The sequence below is a fragment of the Rattus rattus genome, chromosome 14 (assembly GCF_011064425.1).
Source record: "Rattus rattus isolate New Zealand chromosome 14, Rrattus_CSIRO_v1, whole genome shotgun sequence".
In the NCBI taxonomy this organism is placed as follows: domain Eukaryota; kingdom Metazoa; phylum Chordata; class Mammalia; order Rodentia; family Muridae; genus Rattus; species Rattus rattus.
Window position 1 is genome coordinate 25,287,787 of NC_046167.1, and position 21,722 is coordinate 25,309,508.

A 21,722-nucleotide genomic window follows, 5' to 3' on the forward strand; every position below is an offset into this window, starting at 1 on the left:
GAGCTACATCTTCACTGAGAACATCTTTAAAAGGGATTGTAGTTTGCCCTGAAGTTATCTGTATTTTGATGTTAATCCCACTGCCCCAAGGACAGCTGCCTAGTCACATACTCAGGAATCAGGTGACTTCACCAGAACTTTCTCCCCATTAAATTTGTAAAGTACAGGTGAGGGGCAGGTACAGGATAGAAGGAGGCCTGTCATTGGAGGAGAAGGAAGGATGGGCAGGAGAGAAGTTTGAAGGAAGAGGAGGTGACTAGAAGAGAAAGGAAGAGACAGGATGGAGAGAGGGGAGAAGCCATGGCAGGTGATGTTAAGATTCTGCTCTGTGTATTTACAGGTTGTTATTAATGTTCCTAGGGACGGATGGTACCGGGCTTTGTATGTTTAAGTGGACAATTATATCTTATCAATTGGATCTAAGATTATTGTGTTGTGTGTTCTTTTATGTGATGCTTTGAGTGTAGGAAAGTGTGCGGCTGGGATGTGTTTCCGCCAAGATATCTAGCAGATATCTTGGGGCACTGAGGTGCCGGACCTAGAGCGGGTAAAAGACAGCTATACCCTTTTTTATTTTTATATTTTTACAGCAACAAGGGATAAAATGGGGCGAGCAGTGGATGGACCATCTGGTCCCTACCATGGAAGAACAGCACAGTCAAAGTTGGATTCTGTCCTTCCATACTTTTTCTTGATATCTTACTTTGTTATTTTATTTTTATGATATTGAGAATTGAACCCCGAGTCTCCTCACATGGTAGGCAAGCGCTCTACCACTGAGTAACATTCCTAACTCTGCCACAAAATCTTCATTTTCAGCAGCCATGTTTTCTCCTGCTCGTTGTAAAAGACAAAACGATCTAATGGGGCACAGCGAATCAGTGGAGAATATGCAGATAACAGAGAACAAGAATGCGCCAAAGCATTGTATTTGGGTTCTGCAAAGGGATAACTGTGTTTGCATATTTCATCCTTTCCAAAATAGAGAAGTGTCTGTCTGTTTGGACACAGCGCATAAGAACCCCGAGGTAGAGCAGCAAAGAATTTCATGTTCTGCTTTTGTGTTTTGAGTGCTGAAGTTGAGCACACAGTTATCTTATGCCGAAGGATATTTTAAGATGATTAAAAGCTATGCATTGATACTTTACACAGTATTCAGTGAACATGGGCAAGCGTCACACAACCAGTCCATCATTCAGTATGGACTGGCTTTTCCTCTCTCAATCCATAAGAAGAAAGGACGGGAAGTCAAAATTTTATATCTCACCACTTACCTAAAAGCAATCAAGCAGGAGGAAAAACACACTCTCTCTCAATCTACCAAAAATGCCAAAAAGGAAATCATTTTCCTGACTGTTATAAAAACAGCCATCTCCCAAGTCTCTTTCCATACCTAGACAGCTTCTTTCAGAACCGTGTTTCATTACAGTACGTGGTACTCACCTGTGGTATCCTCTTGAAGGCCAACATCAAAGGCCAGTTTGTCGGTGGAAGACCGGGAGGTGGAGAGACAGCACAGATACTGAAAACACAAGATCAGGCATCACCACAAATGTTGACAGTCCTACTGAGACTACAGTGGTTAACACAGCACTAAACACGGATGAACAAGGACATCTATGATCTATGGACTAGAATCTTAAAGGCATAGACCTATACATGGTCTACCTGAGCCATAAAGTCTTTCTACTTGTAGCTTTTTGGAGGAGACTCCACACTGATTTCCACAGTGCTGTGTAAGTTTACAGTACCAGGACCAGCACGTAAGTGTTTCTGTCTCCCCACATCCTCATGAGCATTGGCTGTAATTTTTTTTCTTGATGAGAGCCATTCTGACTAGGGTGATGGGTGATGCTGGAGGGCATGAAGTAGAAGCAGGACTGTAAGAAGGGTAGGGGACGTGTCAATAAAGGAGAGAAGGGAAATAACAGTAATAGGATCCATGTGACATGAAGGCAAAAGGGGAAACTCTTTGGAGGAAAGACCAGCCAGGGCAGGGGAAGAAGAGAGAAGAATAAAACAAAGAATAATGTACATGTGCATAGTGTGCACATGTGTATATGTGTGCACATGTGCATATGTGTGCATGTATATCACATCAAAACCTTCTATTTATATAACTGAAATTAAGTGACTTTTTATAATGCATACAGTCACATAGCATCCAGTTGGGCAAGCAAGGTGCTATCATCTACCTCCGATTAGAGTTTTCCTCAAATTCTTGCTGCTCCTGTGAGGAGTGGAGAGCTTCTAACACCTGAGGCACAGCGACGTTTGCACAGCAGGCCCTCAGAGCAACAGGATGAAGGAAACACAGTCCTTCTGCCCCTCACAAAAGACTAAAACATGAGCTCATCAATACAAGGAGACAAGAGAGTGGGGACATGTTTCTATCTATCTCTCTTCATGTGATATTCATGGTCCTCTAAAAATGTACATGATCTGATTAGAAAGCTGCCCACCCACCCCCCAACAAAAAGGAAAAACCCAGAATATACTTGGGAGTGATTGCAGTTCTTCATCCTGCTAAAATGAGGGCAGCATGAATATACATGTACACATTTCTCTCGGGGAACTCTGACTATCAAAACTGCATTGTTTCATCTGCTCATCCTTGGGTTGCCTCAAGTGTACATACTCTTAATTTAAATTTTACATCATTTTCATGCCAACCACCTCCCAACTTCAAACACCTTGCTAAGTGACATATGAATGAGAAAAGATGATTGTGGCAGAAGCTTAAAATACCAGAGCATCTGTAGGAAGCAAGTCCTCTGCCAGCAAGAGAAGGAGCCATCAGAGGAAATCCAGAAACAGTTTTGGGGATCAAGTGAGGCTGGGATCCTCTGAAGATATGGATGGTTTATGCCAACACTACACCAATCCCCTTAGGCAGTGGTTTCCAACCATCCTAATGCTATGACCTTTAAATATAGGTCCTCATGTTGTGGTGACCAAAAATCTATTTATTGTGCTATTTCATGACTGTAAATTTTCTACTGCTATAAATCATAATGTAAATATATGTGTTTCCTGATGGTCTTAGGTAACACCTGGGAAGGAGTCATTCAACCCCCAAAGGGGTTGCATCCCACAGGTTGAGAACCACTGCTCTTATAGACTATAGCACATCTGAATAACTGGGTGTTCATGGGTGTACAGAGGGAGATGAAGGAACGGGCTGGATGATCAACCACTGCAGGTGGAAGTCAGGACCTTAGAGCTGTGTCACTGGATTGACCTGGAGACTCAATCTGCATCCTGACTGCCAAGCATGAACTCTCAACGTGACAGACAAGAGGTTCCAAGGATTCCCACAGGGAGTATTCCATCTTATATTTCGGAAAGATATTTTATGACTTATTTTATTTTTTATATTATGTATATGTATGTACACATGAACAAAAGTAACCTTGGAGGCAACAAAAGAGTGTCAGATTCCCTTAGAGGTGGATATTTAAATGTATTTATACATTAATAATTTAAAACGGAGTTGGAAATGGAAAGTAGTTAACATTTAGCTTTTTTATATTTGCCCCTTCCTAAAATTTGTCTAATGTATTACAGGTGTTAAAACTCTATCAAAGGCTTTAAAAATAGGAACCATACCTGATATGTCTGAATCTAACCTTCATCTCATGAATGAGAAAATTGAATGGGGCACAAGGGTATTAAACATTATTATATCAAGTCAAACTCATTACTATCACTGCTGAAGTGATACTGTCAAAACTCCAGACAGTCTACCTGACCCTGGATCAGCGTGGCCACACGAGAGATGAAGTCAGGATGTCTACTCACCATACCACTGTAGGAATGGCGTAGTAGTATGGCGTGTCCATAGAGGAGTGTCCGGTGGCCTCCACCTTGAGCAGTCTGAGGAAAGGGGAGAGAAAGGATAGAGTGGAGGAAAAGCATGAATGAGTAAGCAACAGAGTCAATAAAGTGTTCTTCTGTCTTTATGGAAATTTTAGGAAGACACAAAAACGTTGGAAAAGCAAACCCCCCCTCAAACAAGTTTCTTAAACACTAGGGAAGCTGTAAGGAAGAACGAGCCATAGAGCGAGCATCTCATCCAGCTCTGGAGAGGTCAGCTGGCCATCCGTGAGGAAACCTTACAACTCTAACCACTCACAGTCTGCTCAGTCACCACCTATGCTTCAGCTATACACAGCCTCTACTGGACAGGGAGCCCAGGTTACCCTATGTCTAGAGACCTGATAACCACCCAACGCTCAGCAATCACCAAGTAAGTTTTATTTTGACAAATGAGTTTTTGCAAAACCCCAAATTGGTCACATGATCTCAGGGGTTTAAAGCTTCTCATTCTCCCAGGTTGCCTTTCTTGATTAGAGAAGTTGCTAAAGCACAGGGTCTTGGGTTTCCACTCAGATTTTGACTAGAGATGTTGGGCAGATACAGACACACTTCATTTGACAGGTTTTTCCATGGAGTCATTGCGCCGAGGATTACAGTTGGAGACGGACAAATACAGAGGACCTTGTACCTCAGTCCTCTCTGACCGTCTCCTAACCTAAACGTATCTTTTCCCTCCATGCCATGTTGATATGTCCTGAAATCCAAGATTCACTCCATTGTCTTCTCTGACTTATAAGTGATGTTTCCAAACTCAGTTGATCAGCCACCTCATGCAAGAAACTCATGCAGGTTCCCCAGTGTTAGCCCCTCCCCTTCCCCCTCTAAGGCTCTTGGCTACACCTGTAGCCTCATCACTCTGCAGTCAAGAACTGCCTCCCCTTGACCACACTGAGAACCCAAGGACAGTGACTTTGGTTCATCTCTAACTCTAAGCAAAGGTAAGAGGACAGTAAGTAAACAAACATTTGTTAAGTGAAAACCTCAACTGGATGGGTTATTTCAGGCTATGGAAGTGGATGTGTATGTGTACAAAGGCCCCTACCTCAATTAAGATGCTTAAGAAAGAAAAGAGGGGTAAAGTAATGAAATTCTGCATATGGGGGTGACCTGTATTTCTTAATGGGAGTCTCAACCATCTATATTAAAAAGATGAAGATTTATAATTTAGGAGGACCCATGATTTAATGAAAGGTAAAATTTGACTTTTAAAAAGATCTGTGAAAATGGTTACGCCAGTCATATGCAAGGATTCGGGGTGGGGAGAAGGGACTGGCCTCATTCCCATAGAGGTGACTGACAGAGTTAATATTACAAAATAATGTCAGATAAATCCATGAAAGATGAATGGATAAAAATGTCCAAACCTTCAAATGAAATCTAAGTCATCTAAGAAAAGAAACCTCCTCACATAAAGTTCACGTCATTGTAAGACAAATTTAGCATCACGGGCCTTTGTAGTGCTTTAGATTTCTAGAATCATGTTACAAACAAACAAACAAAAAGAGTCCACTCTGGGAAATCACACTGTAAACCGAGGTGGCAGTGTCCACACTTGGGTGTGAACCCAATGTACATTCTGTACTTACATATCTTTAGAGAAATATTAATAGGGGTTATCTATCTCTTATCCTTTGTAGGATAGGGGACCCATTGGATTTCTATAGCTGTACTTGAGGTATTACTGTCATGAGCTTAAATTTACAGGTTAAAAAAAACCCACAGAAATATAAAATCTGAATGGTAACAACAAAGACCAATTAAAGTGGATTACCAATACATGAATATTGCTGATTCTACATTCCTTCTTCAGTGTTGCTTTTTACAACATATGATTGCAATATATACTGGCTCATTAATCTGCCTTTTATACTATTGATAACGGAAGCCATTAAATTCACTATAAAATGTCTAAACATCTTAAGAATGACTGTAATAGGCCATTTCACTTTAGAAGTTGTGTGGGCATAAACCAGGATGTGAAGGGAACGTTTTCTCTGTGCAGAAAGTCTCTGCTAGCTAATTCGAAGCTGTCATGATATGAAGTTTTTGTTTAAAAAAATTAAAGAAATCAGAGCTGCAGAGTATCCCAGTGGTAGAGTGGTAAGGGACGTTACCACATGCAAGCCCTGGGTGTGATTCAGAGGGAGGAGGGGAGAGAAGAGGATAAATCAGGGAAGGGGAGGAGGGTGCAGAGTAGGGATGGGAGGAAAAGAGGAAAGAGGAGAAGAAGAAACAGAAAGAAGGTGGTGAGAAGAAGAAAGGGAGGAGTAGGGGAAAGAAGGAAAACTCATTCATGTGTCATGTGACTTTACAAATCCTGCGATACAGAACCACGGCCTCAGCAACAGACTATACACACAGCAAGGAGAATCCGTGGTAAGATTTCTCTCGCACTGTCTAGACAGTTAAGTGGAGAAGCTTTTAAGTATATGTACAAATATTAAACATCTTATACGGAGAAAAAGTAGCTGTTTTGTGGAGAGGAAAAATAAAACAGAGAAATGTCTCTATGCCCGACCGTCCCTGTTTTCTAAGAATGACCAAAGGCAAAGACGAGCAACACCCAGCACAGGGCATCAGGGCCAGCTGAGGTCTGTCTGTGTGTTGTAGACATGGGTTCTAGCTACCAGGAACTCTGACGGTCTTGTAATCCCACAAAGTGATCCTAACAGCATGAAACATGGCTCGTCCAACCCAGTCAAACATTAAACACATAATCCCTGATGGTGAGTGACCGGCCTATGCTGGTGTGGAGACCACAAGTCTCCTGAACAAACTACCAGGCTTCAGATAGCACCAACACATGGCCCTTAGCAGCAGCAATCACAAGCAGGTCTCCACGACAAGCATACATCCACCTGGCTGAAAACTAGGATTACAAGATAAAAACTGATCCTCTTCAGCCATCTTTCCTTATTACATGACTCAAACTGTTCTAATTGCATACATGTGGCCGGCTTCCTGAGACACTAGCCTTTCCTCAATGCCCAACGTGATACACTCTGCCCCACGCTTAACAGAAATCAGAGCCCAGTTTTCTAGCATTGAGGCATAACACCTGGAGTTAACTGGTTGACCTCATCTTTCTATTCACACGGTCTTTATGAATCAGATCCTGTAAAGGAGCTATGAACGGATTCGGTTGATTACTGTATACCTCTGTGGATACAGCATTGTTTAGGGGCTTCGGTAAGCAGTAAATGACTCAATGAAAATAGTAAATGCATATTCAGCAACAAAATCTGAATTTTCAACCCAAGCTCAGTCTATTAATATCTGCAAGGAAATTGTGTATATGTATATTCATATGCTTATCATAACTCTACAACCCAAAGACTTGTCATGATATAATAAAGCCCATAGAATCCTTTGCTTATCATATAAACTAATGTTTTCTCCTGACAAATAAGAGCTGAGTTACATGAATTTTGGAAGACGCTCTACATCTTTGAACAGCAGTGGCTTCAAAGATATAAATCTGGGCCCTGTTGTCTGATGTACAGTGTCAAGTTCTCGACTATTGATTAGGGGGGCCAACCTGGGAAAAGCCACAATGCCACCTTGCAATGGGTACGAAAGCCTTAACTAACTCAGTCAATGGATGGGCAAGAGGTCTCTACTTCATTCCTTTCCTTTTCAATCTATAGCCAAGCTTCCATTCACATTTCTGGAAGTTTCTATCTTTTAGAACGATGTTCTTTCCGGGTACAGGTTGTATTAAGCCTTTACAAGCTGAATACAAATAAATGCCTTTATTGCTTCTGAGGTTTTGGAACAAAACATCAAGCTTCCTGAATATTACACGATAATGTGGCTGAAACCACAAAAGCATTTTCAACTTCCATTTTCCTCTTTCTGTGTCTAACCTCTTCCTTCAGGGACATGGCCATGTGCTTTAACCTCTTCGTGTCTCCCTTGAAGGGCCTCTATTTGTCTACTTTAGTTGGCTAATAAAGTAGGGCTGAATTATTTTCACGTCTAGAGCAACAGATGCAGCTGTGGGTGCCTGTGCTGGTTTGAAGGAGACGTTCCGCCAGGCTGGAGTATTAGCTTGGTCCTCTGTTTGAGGAGGTTTCAGTTGTGCAGCCTTCTGAAGGAAGTGCGTCACTTGAGGCAAGCCTGGAGAGTGCATCGCCTCATCCTGCTTCCAGCTAACTCTCTGCTTCATGCTTATGGTTGACATGTGATCTCCCAAGTCCCTGCTCCTGCCACCACACCTGATGCTTGCTTGTCATGCTTCCTTCCCCCGCTCCCTCACATGACGAACTCTAACCCCCTAGAACCATAAGCTAAAAGCAAACTCTCGTTTGTGCAAATTGCCTTGGTCATGGAGTTTTATCTCAGCAACAGAAAAGTAACCAATATGGAATTTCTACTAATTTTCCAATGTTAAGGTCCTACTAGATTTACACAAGTGTCCTCCAAAGGCAAAGAGCCAGCATCCCTACAAAGTGAGCATTCTAATCAGGTAAAAGAACTTTAATAGAAGAAATTCCTGAAGGTGACTTACTAAAAGTAAATCTGGTGCTTTATAACCCCAAAATGTCAAAAGTTGTTTAAGTTAGAAAATCAAAAAAGGTGATTTACGTTTAAATGTTTACTATTTCATTTCATTTAAAAATTTTAAAGGAGAGCTATTGTGGACCCAAACATAAAGCAAATTCATATAAACATCCTAAAACTTATGAAATATCACACATAGCTATCTTGAAGCTTATGGGATATTGCCTATAACCATACATAAAACATAATACAGGTGTGCATGATGATGCATGTGCTTAATCCCAGCACTCAGTAGGCAGAGGCAGAACGATCTCTGAGTTTAGGCCATCCTGGTCTATAAAATGAGTTCCAGGATATCCAGGGCTATAGGGAGAAACTCTGTCTAACAACAACAGCAACAACAACAACAACAACAACAATAACAACAACAACAAACAAAACAAAATGTAGGAAGTATTTCAAATACCCATACTAAGATACATGAATTATCACATGTACCCAAACTAAGACATGTGACTCATTACATATACCCATACTAAGACACATGAATTATCACATATACCCAAACTAAGACATATGACTCATCACATACACCCGTACTAAGACAGGAACTGTAACACATACAACAGAGGATCAGAGCCTCACCTTCATCATGAACTTCTGTGGAGACATAAGGAAAAGAGAGAAAATTATTAAATACAGATCATTTCAAGGACTTAGGTTTTTAAATAACTTTTTATCAAGACTCCAATGTTCTAAGTGGAGCTGTGCCAACAATAAGCAGAAAATTCACGCTGCTGTTGCAACAGAACTTATAGTCAACTACATGCTAGAAAAAATGCTATAGCAAGCAAACTCTTTCAAAGGGAATGTTTACATTAGTTCAGCTGTTTTCTGTGAAAACATGCCACACTACTGAAAGCCCTGACAATGTACAACACCCAAGCACTGAGAAGGCAGTGTAATCTTCCATTTATTATCTAAAAATGCTTAAATAGAAAACCTTCATTCCATCTCTTTTGGTGTAAATGCAGTGATACAAGACAACCCTTCTAATTTTAGTACAGCGGGTGGCAAAGAAGAACTGAGTTGGGAGGATCCAAAACATGGACCTCTGCACCCTTCATGCAAGGAAGAGGAAGCAGTCTCTTAGATGCTGCCTATGGTGAGAGATGCATCTTCCCTTGTGTTGACTAGATGTCCTCCAGTTTCCTGGATTTGTTTCAGGGAGGGCACACGAATGATAAGTATTCAAGAAGAGGGAAACTGTGTGACTTCCAAACTTAGAGGTGAAGTAAGTTCTTATGAACAGTTCTAAAACATATTAAGAAAAAAAATACAGACATATCCCCATTGGGTTTAAAGAAACTATCAAGGAAACCTTTTCCAATATAGATGTTCATAAATATTAGCTGCTTCCCTGAAACACACACAAAAACAGAAACGTATATGGAAATTCCACTCGGAGTGATGTTTCTCATTTTCAGTATTCTAAGTCCAAAGACATCTTTAAAGAATGTTCACTCTTTTCCCAGCTCTACTTCCCCATTGTGATTAGGGCTGCTCTGAGCTGTCCCCAGAGGAGCTTACTGCAGGTACAGCAGGTAAGGCAGAGAACCACAACAGGCCCAAGTGGAAGGATAAGCGATAGCGGAATGGTTCTAAACAGTTATCCACCTGCCTCTGGCGTTCAGGAAACATGGTGCAGGTGGGCGATGCAAAGAGTGTAAGAGCTGGGGGATGAGGAGTTGTGAAACAGAAAGATGTCTCCTGGGCATGGCATGGCCATTACACTCAATCTGACCACCGCTGTGCAGCTCTGCACAAGATCTGCATAGGACTGGGTCCACCAACATTTAATTATGGATAGGGAGGGGCCCATGTGGCCCACCCCTCCCTGAAGGAACACTGATGACAGTTAATGGTTTGCAGGAGGACTGTTACATTATTCAGTGGTGTAGCCACTGGATAAGTTGCCCTTGATCCATTAAATAACTTTCTAACCCTGCTTAGTCAAGCAAATCTAATTAAACCCTGTAGACACAAAAGTAGCGCTCGTGTGTGTGTGTGTGTGTGTGTGTGTGTGTGTGTAAATATACATGTAATTTTCATATAGGTTAACACATAATTTATATATATATGGAAAAGGTTTTCAGTTAAAAAAGGAATGGGGTATATTTGACTTACATGTATAAATGTAGGGAACTGTCCAACAATAAAATGTAAAAAGAATTTTTATTTTTTTCACTTAGAAAATGCAGGCAGATAGTTACAAAAATGTAACTGATATTAATGGTGAATGGCAGCAGAAAAAGTACTTTCCATACAAAAAACAAAAACTATATACCTTCAAGTTATCTGACAATATTAGATGTCCTGGTTAGCCTTCATTGTCAAGGTGACACAGCCTAGGGTTATCTTAGAGGAGAAGCCTCAGCAGAGAAATAGCCTAGGCCAGACTAGCCTGTGGGTATTTCCATGAGGGATTGCCTTGATTGTTAATTTTTGCAGGAGGGCAAGACACTATGGGCAGCATTATTCCCTAGGCAAGCGGTCCTAGGCTATATAAGGAATCTAGTTAAGCATGAGAGAGTGTGAGTCAATAAGTAGCCTCCCTTATGGTTCTGCCTTGACTTCCTTCTGTGATGCACTATGACCTGGAAGTATAAAATGAAGCTTTCCTCCCCAAATGTTTTATCACAGCAACAGAGATCAAAATGGAAATATCACCTAATAAGGGAATGGGGGAAGTCGTTTTCATGTTATAGTTGGAAGAAAGAAACAAAAACATCCAACATTTTTCTATAGCACGTGGTTATGATCGGTATTGCCTGTGGATTTTAATTGGGCTAGATTTGGGAATTTTCCAGTTTGATGTGGCCAGGTCCCTAAGTTAACTACTTCACAGTGGCAGCAGATGTTTTGACAAAGTGTCCAGCAGACACTTTGCTCAGGTCTGATGGTCAGAATACACAGGTTAAATGACACCAAGCAGAGTAAGTCACAGTGCACAGTCAGGGGAATAGGAATGGACTAAGAGAAGGCAAGAGCATCCTTCTGGGGAAGGAGGAAGAAGAGCACACGTGATTGACACGCAGCTTTCCTGAGACAGCCAAGAGTGGGAAAGACTGATTATATCATATCGAGATAACCTTCCTTTTTTTTTTTTTCAATTCTGTTGGATATTTTGGCTTAAGTTGTAACTATTAACAGGTGATAGCATTAGAAGATAATCTAAAGTGGTCACTCATGGGCAAGACAAATAGACAAATGCACTACAAGAGGAATGATGTATTAGTTAGATATCCATCTAAACACTGCTTAGGTCTAACAAAGGCAAGAGCAACCAAATCAACTAAGGAAAAGCTCTAAAACGTGGATGACGCAGTGGGAAAGGGTGAAAGGCAACCGAGGCAGAAAGATGCATCCTCTCTCGGTGCTGAGACCATCAAGTTTATGCTTAAAATAAATAAAATGAAAGATAAGCTGAATTAAACTCACTTGTGAAAACCTCTCTGGGCATGAACTGAAATGTCACTAAAGAAAGCCGAGGAAGGGCATTCGGCATGGGCTCATCCTATGGGTCCTGAAACTTTGGGCTGGAAAAGCCATTGAGTGCTCAAAGCACGGTGAACATTTCTGTGCGAGCAACCCAGTAAAGACCGTGGCCTCGACATCAGCTCCTGCCTCCAGGCTCCTGCCCTGCTTGAGTTCCTGCCCTCACTGTGGTTTTGATGATCACAGTTTTTGAACTGTGAGTGAAATAAACTCTACCACAAAATGTGCCCCTAATCATGGCGCTTCATTTCAGCAATAGTAACACTAAACTAAGAAACTGTTTACATGGAAACAGAAAGTTTTGGGTTTTGGCGTGAAAATGTATGTGACAGTCATGCGCTATCTAATCTGGGATTAGCTCAGTTGCTTCAGATCTCGCAGATGATGGGAAAGCTCCCTCCAGACAGCAAGAGCTGAGGCAGAACTGCCCACACCTTCACTAACATAAAACAGGGAGAGAAATCCTCTCAACAGACAGAGATGATGCCGTTGGACAAATGGCTGATTGAACCCCACAGAATCCCCTGTGGTTACCAAATGCCATAGATCTGAAAGACTCTAGATGGTGTTCTTGAGAAACAACAAATGGATGCCAGGAGAAAACTAAGTAAAATGCCAATGTTTCATGCTGATAGCACTACACACACACACACACACAAAATAAACAAAACACCACAAAATTATGCTAAGTCTTGTCCCCAATGTAAAGCAAGGAGCAGTCACTCAGGGAACACATTCACTATCGTGAGGGCTTGAAGCTCACTCAGCCTTGCTCTTTAACTGATATTTCAGCTTAGTAATGTGAAAACAGCATGATGGCCATTCATGGCTGTCAGCTACATCTGGAACTAAAACCCCAAAGTGAATACACACTTGTGAGGGATTTTTGCTTAATCTAAAGTAGAAAGATCCACATCTAATCTGGATCTCTGAGGTAGGAAGACATGTTTCTAATAGAGATCTTCTGAGCTGGAAGAACAACAATCTAACCCAGATCTTTGATCCAGTTCTAATCTGGCCCACACCTCCTGCCGGAAGCCTATATAAGGGCAAGGAAGGAGGAAGCCTTTGCTGTTTGAATGCTTGCCCTCGCCTTGCGGGCAAGTCTATCCCTTCACTGGCATTAGAGACATCACAGCCAGCCACTGTTGAATTAGCTGTACTGCAGCCAGGAAGTGATGCTAATATGTATGTATGTATGTATGTATGTATGTATGTATGTATGTATGTATGTTTGTATGTATACATATATGTATCTATAGCTACATACATACATATAAACAGGGACTGGAAGAAGAAGAGGGAGGGTAAACTGTAGTCAGGATATAAACAAACAAACAAACATCAATAATTCTGGGCCACTGAGATGTCTCAACAAGTAATGATGCTTGCCACCAAGCCTGACTGTTACAAAAAAGAATGGATTCTATGTCCAGATGGAGGCATGCCCTTGTCCCTCCCTCAGGAGTTAATTCTGTTGGGCAGGTTCCCCTAGAAAGGTTAGTTTTCCTTCAGGTAATGCACTCTGCCCAAGAACCCCACCCCCAGTGCTGCTTCTACCAGTCCCCATGATGCTTAGCTGGGTCTGCCTGCCTTTCTAAGTCCTGACTCAGAAAAGCGTAACTATTCCTTGTTCCTCTTATTTTCTTTCTGATGCCTGCCAGAGCCTATTGTGCTTTCTCTGGTATGTGAGGTTCCTCACTCTCGCTAAAAATCCCCCTCACCACCGATATCCCAAACAAATAGGCATTTTCCCTTGTCTCTGTTCCCCTCTTTTTTCTTTCTTTTTTTTTTTTTTTTTTTTTTTGGGGCTGGGGGCCGAACCCCGGACCTTGCGCTTCCTAGGTAAGCGCTCTACCACTGAGCCAAATCCCCAACCCCTCTGTTCCCCTCTTATGGGGAAGTTTTGTGATTTATAGCTTGCCTGCCCTGAGGCTTTTTTTTTTTTTCTAATGTTCTCAACTTCTTTACTCTTTCTGTAAAGTTCCCCTGTTTACTATGTGGCTGACATGTAGTTGACTGTTACCATGTGAGCGACCTCCATGTTGGCTCATCTCTGCCATTCACCTCCTCAGTCATCTTCAAATTCACAGTGTGCCTTGCCCTCAGGAATTCTTTTAAATTCTGATGATTTATCCTTGAACTTCTGCTTGACTTCCAGCTTAATATTGTTTTATTAGTGTGACTAAGAACCCACCAGAGCGGACTCTGATTTCCCAGGTATCACTGGTGATCACACTTGAACTCCCCAAGATTTCCAGTCATGCTTTTTTTCCTGCTTCTTAATTCTTTAATTGTCAGAGAAAGAAATCCATTCTTATACCCTTAAGAGGAAAGTGTCATCCAGAATTAAGTTTAATTCCTGGGACAGAACCAGTTCCCACCAGTTAACCTTCACTCATGCACTGTGGTGCTTGTACCCCGCAACACACACACACACACACACACACACACACACACACACACACACACACACACACAAACACACAAACACACACACATACAAAATGAATGAATGGATGAATGAATGGATGAATGAAACAATTATTTTTAAGTTATTACTTACAACTAAGAATCTCTCTTATAATCTTTAAGTAAATTTTTAGTGGAAGATGCCCCCCAAAAGTGTCTAGACAGAATGGCATCTGAGGAACATGTGCTTGGGAGGCTTATTATTCAAGGGATCTGAATGTAAGTCTGAGGGAGGTGTACACTTGGGAACAGTTCTATATGGGTTCTAAATCTAAGACATCCTGCTCCACCCAGAAGATGCTCATTCCAAGTCAGTCCTTCATGACATCTTGTCCCTCCTCCTATGGTACGATGCGAGGATTTGCCATAATATTCCACTTGTCACCTCTCTCCTCTTCCCTATCAGGGAAGCAGCTTCACTGTGTTGAGAAAAAGGTCCTTCAACATCAAAGACTTTGGTGTGCCAGTGGCTGTATTTAATTAATGAGGCTTATAATATGTTTTAGAGTATAAACATTATGTAACATGAATAAGCCCAAGCTCAAAGCTTACCCCTCGCATATCACAGAATAGCATCTGCAGATGCAGTACTTGTGGGAAATGTCAACTACTTCTCTTATAAGGAACATATTTCATATGCATTGTTGACTTTCTTCCCTACTGAAAGTATCTAATACTTCACGATAAGAAGGGCAGGTGATTACATGCTCTAGGGAGCATCAGAGCAGGACTCAGCTTCAATCTGTAAAGAACAGTTATACACAGGACCCATCCCACAGATACACTTCTGGGTCACTCACGTTGCCATCACCATGTCACTTATTAACATCTGGTTGAGCACACATGTGGGGATATGCTTTAAAAGAATGCAGCATACTTTGGAGCAGATATGTGTCAACTATTGTCTTTTCCAACTTATCAATAACTCAGTACAGACAGTATTTAAATGATCTGTTTTTGCTTCTGGGTGAAATAGAATTGACAGATATATGTTTTCATAGTCGCCTACTTCTGCTTCAGCAGGAAATAAATGGTGCTGATCAGTGAGAGTAAGACCTGGCATTCTGTCTCAGCGATACACGTGTACATTCAAGTACTCAGGAATACCTGAAATATGAAGTCAAAAGCTACCTGCAGCTTTCTCCTTTTCCCAGCTTGTCTCAGAAGAGAATTTTTCTTGATCTGAAACACCACAGTGACCCTTACAGAAGATACAACTGAAGACCTATGAAATCTTAGCTATATACCAAGATGGCCACAGACAAACCAACAATCATCTACCTCAAGAGATGGAATAATTTATACATTTTGAGAATGAGTGAACCTTGATGAAGTTTTTCACATACCCCATATGATAGCTGTGTGTGGAACAGATTATGTTGTGAAGATAGAAACATTTTTAGTGATTTTATATTTTAATGTCTATAGCAATACAAATGTTTAAAAGGTAGATGGAAGGATTCACCTGACCTACAAATAATATATCATAGGTGACAATTCCAATATGTTTCATTCTCTCCTTATCCCCTCCCACAACCTGAAGTCCTTGGCTATCATGTTGAAAACAAACACCAAGGTTAGGAAAAGGCCAGAGTAGGATGGGGTAAGAGAAAATAATAGTTAAATATTCTCTACACTAAGACACAGAAATAACATTCTCTTTATAAAATGTGAAGGGTTACATTGTTTAACTCAGTGGATTTATGTTTAAACAAGTACAAAGATGCTCCAAAGGAAAAGGGGATAGGAAGTTGAAGAAGGAAGGGAGAAGAGGGGAGAAGGGGAATGAAAGAAAGATAAGAAGAGAGTCAAGGAGTGACAAAGCAAAAGAGGTAAAAGAAAGAGAGGGAAGAGGAAGTGGACAGAGGAAAGAGGTGAAGAGAAGAGGCAAGGACAACAGAAAGGGAGAGGGGGAGAAGAAGAGGAGGGAGAGAGAGGATAGGGAAGGGAGCAAGAGAAGGGAAGAGAGAATTAGAAGAAAGGGAGAGAAAGAAACAAGGGAAGGGAAATGAAGATAAATGGTCAGAGGGAAGGAAGATGAAGGGTAATAAGGGAAAGCAGAGGAGAAAGGGAAGAAAAGAGAGAGGTAAATGAGAGGGAAGGATGTAACAGTGAAGGAAAAGATGGAGGAAGGAAGAAAAGAGAAGGGGAGGGGGAGGGAGGGAAGGAAGAGGAAGAAAGGAGAAAGGTGAAGAAGGAAAAAGAGGGGGAAACAATAGGAGCACAGGGAAAGGATCAGAGAGAGGAAGGAGAGGGAGAGAGAAGCGGAGAGAGGGCTGGAAGACAAAAGGGAGGAGTGAAGAATAGAGGGGGAGGGAGAAAGGGAACAAGTTCCAGAGAGGAAGGAGAGGAGTAGGGAAGAGGTGCTTGAAACTTGATGAAGCTATTCAGGTTTCTAGTAGAAGAAAATCCAGAGTCACCATCTTAATTTCTATAACTCTAGAATGTGTGTGTGTGTGTGTGTGTGTGTGTGTGTGTGTGTGTGTGTGTCCTCCTGAAGGCATGATATGCAAGCCAGTGTAGTATATATGAAGATAGGGAACCCATGTAAGGAAAGAACAATGGCATCCTTCACACTATTAAATACCACCTAGTAAGGTGCCAAAGAAGCATGGTGAGAATCCACCTGCTTCCGTCAACTGACCATCTACTCAGCAGGCTGTCAGTGGGCAACAGGACAAAACGATGGCTTCTTAGAAGGAGAGGTATTAGGCTGGGAGTCTTGCCTCCCTTCAGGAGCATTACAGTGCCATCACCACAAGCCAAGTAGTGTCAGGTTCACTCTTGTCCCCAGGAGCTGGAACCCAGAAGACTAGTGATTCATGAAGACCAAAGACTGAAAAGATCCACATAGTTCCTATGAAGCAGCATCTGGGAACAGACTACATTAACCACAAATAACTTGGGCAGCCTGGGCAGCTCTAGCTTAAGATTGTTCTAGGATGCACCAAGAGGGCTGATCACACAAACAAGATGGAGTAGACACATGAGACTGCAGCAGAAGAATCAACATCCATGATGGAAGCTCCCCAAAGATGCCCAACAAGGCCCTGGAAAATGAAATGACTCTGGAATCAGAAGCCTTTCAGCCAACCTTGAGCTCTTCTCCTCCCAGCACACATGGAAAAGATATGGAACAGGATCATGAAAACCTGGCAGGGCACAGTAGAGGTTACTTCCCATGCCTGTTGCTTCAAGGATGTGGTCAGAGTGACCTAGGATCCCTAACTAAGCTAAACTTCAGCAAACCAGAGGTTTGTCCCAATAGGATATCATGATGAATGCCATGATGAGACTAGTGTGATAGAAACAACAACCATGGTACACTACATCTGTGACTATGAGTAAGGCCATCCTAGCTGGATTCAAGGAGCATAGAAGAATGCATGCCACAGAGCAATTGTGAGAGGATCCTAGCTGTTGTGTATACCAATTACCTCCAAGATATAATACCCCCATCCTGCAGAGGAAGCTGATTAAAAGGCAGAGTTTTCTAAAGGGAGGTGAGGCATTTCATCCTGCAGGAAAAAACACCTTAAAACTCAGGAAGTAAACAACTCAAAGCCTTTAGGAAGTTCCTGAAACTGAGCAGATTCTCTAGGTCCCTCCCTCCCAAAACATGTATAAGTAGTAAGACTTGCTGAGACTCACTCTGAGATCATTGGAGCTGCCTGGAAGAGACTCTTTCTAGCCTGCAGAGCTCCCTCCTCTGAATTTCCAGCTTTTCAAAGTTGTCATCCATGCTGGGTAGGTTTAGGTGATGCATCTTTGAGTCATTTCTATTCCTCTAAGCAATCCAATGAAGCTCCCTGTCTGACAAAGCTAGACTTTGATAGCATTGCCATCAATTCTCTATCAGAGGTGAACAGATGAGTGTTCCCTTCTCCCGAGAACAGTGTTGCACAACACCAGGGAGTTATTTCCAACTGTCCTTCCAGTATATCTGTTACAGTAGAATCTCGAAGTTCAAATGACCAGTGGGTGAGGTCAGAATTATACAGAAAGAGGTCAACGAAAGTGGCCATTAGGGTCTGAACTCTGCAGAGGCTGCTCCCTCTGACTGCACATCTCAGCAAGAGTATGTGTAACTCCTGACAGTGTGCTAACACTCAGGAATAAGAAAAGACCACATAACTGGCCAGCACCCACACCAAGCCTGGCGATGTTCAGCTCAATGGTGTTTCCATGAACTCCTCAGAAGGAGGAGACAATTTCTAACATAAAAGTCACACCAGAAAGTCAATGTTAAGATGAGTAGTCACTATGGAAAAAGAAGGCACCATGTGAGCAGGGAAGTAGATTGAAAGCAAATGAGCACATAGAGTACCAGCTGCAAAGGCTTTCAAACAGCAGGGATCTGGCAACTCTATTTATGTGTCTCTCTATATGTACTTTACTTAGCTTTCAAAGAATTAGGAGTGGCTCGAGTGGATACTGAAGAAAGTATCAGTCTAGACACAGCACAGAATTGCTGCAGTAGAAAGGAACAGTACAGGTACACCAAGAAAGAGAAATGTTTTAACATGCTGATATCGAGACAATGGGGATTGCACTGGCTGGTTTTGTGTGTCAACTTGACACAAGCTGGAGTTATCACAGAGAAAGGAGCTTCCCTTGAGGAAATGCCTCCATAAGATCCACCTGTAAGGCATTTTCTCAATTAGTGATCAAGGGTGGGAGGGTCCAGCCTATTGTGGGTGGTGTTATCCCTGGGCTTGTAGTCTTGGGTTCTATAAGAAAGCAAGCTGAGTAAGACAGGGGAAGCAAGCCAGTAAGTAACATCCCTCCATGGCCTCTGTATCAGCTCCTGCTTCCTGCCCTGCTTGAGTTCCAGCCCTGACTTCCTTTGGTGATGAACAGCAGTGTGGAAGCATAAGCTGAATAAACCCTTTCCTCCCCAACTTGCTTCTTGTTCATGATGTTTGGGGCAGGAATAGAAACCCTCCCTAAGACAGGGATTAATCAGGGAGGTGTCATAGCTGTGCTTAGAAAGAGTCTACAGGGGGTTGGGGATTTAGCTCAGTGGTAGAGCACTTGCCTAGCAAGCACAAGGCCCTGGGTTCGGTCCCCAGCTCCGAAAAAAAGGAAAAAAAAAAAAGGAAAAAGAAAGAGTCTACAGCCCACCAGGAGAAGTTTGAGCATGGATCAGAATTCACCATGGAGGAAAGTATAGATACAATATAAATTTTGGAAAAAATAGCCAAGTGTGATGGTTTGTATATGCTCGGCCAAGGAAGTGGCAGTATTAGAAGGTGTGGCCCTGTTTGAATAGGTGTGACCTTTTTTGAGTAGGTGTGTCACTGTGGGCATGGGCTATAAGGTTCTCACCCTACTGCCTGGAAGCCAGTATTCTGCTAGCAGCCTTCAGATGAAGATGGAGAACTCTTGGCTTCTCCTATGCCATGCATGCCTGGGTGCTGCCATGTTCCCTCCTTGATGATAATGGACTGAGCCTCTAAAACTGTAAGCCAGCCCCAATTAAATGTTGTCCTTACAAGAGTTGCCTTGGTCATGGTGTCTGCTCACTGCAGTAAACCCTAACTAAGACACCAGGCAAGACTGCAGTAGTTTAAGATATGGTAGATTTTTAAATTTTCCTAGGACTATATATAATATGGATGTTCTCAAAGAGCAGTATAGATGTCATCAACATGGAAACGGAGAAGTTTCATCATTAGAAACTGTTCAGACATAAATGGCTGCAAGAGAAACAAAAGGAGGAAGAAATTGGGACCATCCCCATGGACACACAGTTCTCAAGGATCACTTTGAAAGTCCCCTGGGCAGGGTGGGCGAGGTGAGGGAACAGGAAACACTGTATTTAAAGAAGCAGGTCCCAAGATAAGGCTGGAAAGAGCTGGGCCCCGAGATAGAGATAAAGAGTACCAGGCCCAAAATAATGATGGATGTCGATGGCAAAATGGAGTAGCAACTTCAGTCTGTCTCGAGACCCCTCCTATTAAGTTAAAAGCAGGTTAGAGCAAAACACTAAGAAAAGTTGTCACTGCTTTGAACTGGGGGACAAGTGGAGTGGGGTGTAAACCCTGCTGTGAACGATCTACCCTCAAACCTTGGAGTATTAACAGAAGGAACATGGATCCTTTTGTAGATGTATCTAAACTGATTCCCCGCTCTTCACCTCCCACTCTTCTCTTCCCCCTCACCCATAGCTCCGTCCCTGTATCTCTTCTCTTTCCTTACCAATTTCTCCTAACAGAGGAAGAAACAATACCAATGCCATTGTACTGTAACATAAGCCGCTAACAGCAAGAACCTCAGATTGTCTCGGGACATCTGTAACTACCCTTCTGTATGGCAAAGCCATTCCCTTTTCATCTTCGTTTCTCAAGTTTGCAGGAATACAGGAAAAGCCTTGCAGCTTTCTCTTAAAACGTGGACGAATATTAAGGCTGCACTGCGGCACTTTCGAGATGGAACATTCACTTCTGTTTGACAAGACATATTGAATGTGAGTTAGCAAAACCCTTCCTGCGGCCAGAGACACACTGACATTTGTATAATTAAGGCCAATTATATGAAACGATCTGGTTTGGAGTGGAAGAGTCCTGTTGATGGTGATGATAATTCAGAGACACAAAAGGTTCTAACTGGTGACCTGTGAAATGTATTCCTCGTAGCCGAGCAGTTAGTTCAAACACTAAAAGAAGCTATGCTAGGAAGCAAAATTAAAAAGCTCAGAGGCAGCAGCTAGCATGCGCTTTTCAACCACAAGTCCTTTGCAAATGCAGGGGAACACATACCCATTTTTCCACATCAACCTGCTGTGGAAAGAAAAAGCCAAAAATTTTTTTAAAAAAATACAAAACAAAACAGAAGCTCCTAACAATGTTTCCAGTAGCTGTCTAAGTCAAGTAAATGTGACCCCTGACTCAAAATCCACTTCCCATTTTAAAGAACACACAACAGTGTTCAAACGTTTCATTACCAGCAATTCACCTCAGTGCACAAAAGCAATCTCACTTAATCAAGGAGTCCCACAGGTATTCTGCTAAAAATGAGGCAGGTCCAGAAGACAGCCCAGTGAACTCAAGGGTGGGCTGAGCTGAGCTGTGATGGGATTCTCAAGCACAATCTGCCATTTTGGTGTTAAGAAGCCCTCCCACCAAAATGCATTTAATTACAAAGGGCAGTAACAGTCTGGACACGTAGCGCTTCATGGTAACTTCCCTTACAACAGTAAAAGCAGAATTTCTCTTACCTCATTCTTTTGAGCACAACATAAAAGTTCACAGTGGAAAAATCAAAGCATATTTTGTCAAGTAATTCTGACATGACACTCAGATCGATTT

At 42.1% G+C, this 21,722-nt stretch overlaps 1 protein-coding gene across 1 annotated transcript in view; it reads right to left on the reverse strand.

Moving 5' to 3' along the window:
* The window catches only part of Ryr2 (ryanodine receptor 2), a 393,422-nt gene that overhangs the window by 326,700 nt on the left and 45,000 nt on the right, over positions 1-21,722 (reverse strand). The window contains exons 4-7 of the mRNA XM_032885202.1: positions 21,174-21,194; positions 9,028-9,042; positions 3,802-3,876; positions 1,444-1,522 (exon numbers count right to left, since the gene is read on the reverse strand). Coding sequence (XP_032741093.1) covers positions 1,444-1,522; positions 3,802-3,876; positions 9,028-9,042; positions 21,174-21,194 — 190 coding nt within the window. The remainder of the gene's footprint in view (positions 1-1,443; positions 1,523-3,801; positions 3,877-9,027; positions 9,043-21,173; positions 21,195-21,722) is intronic.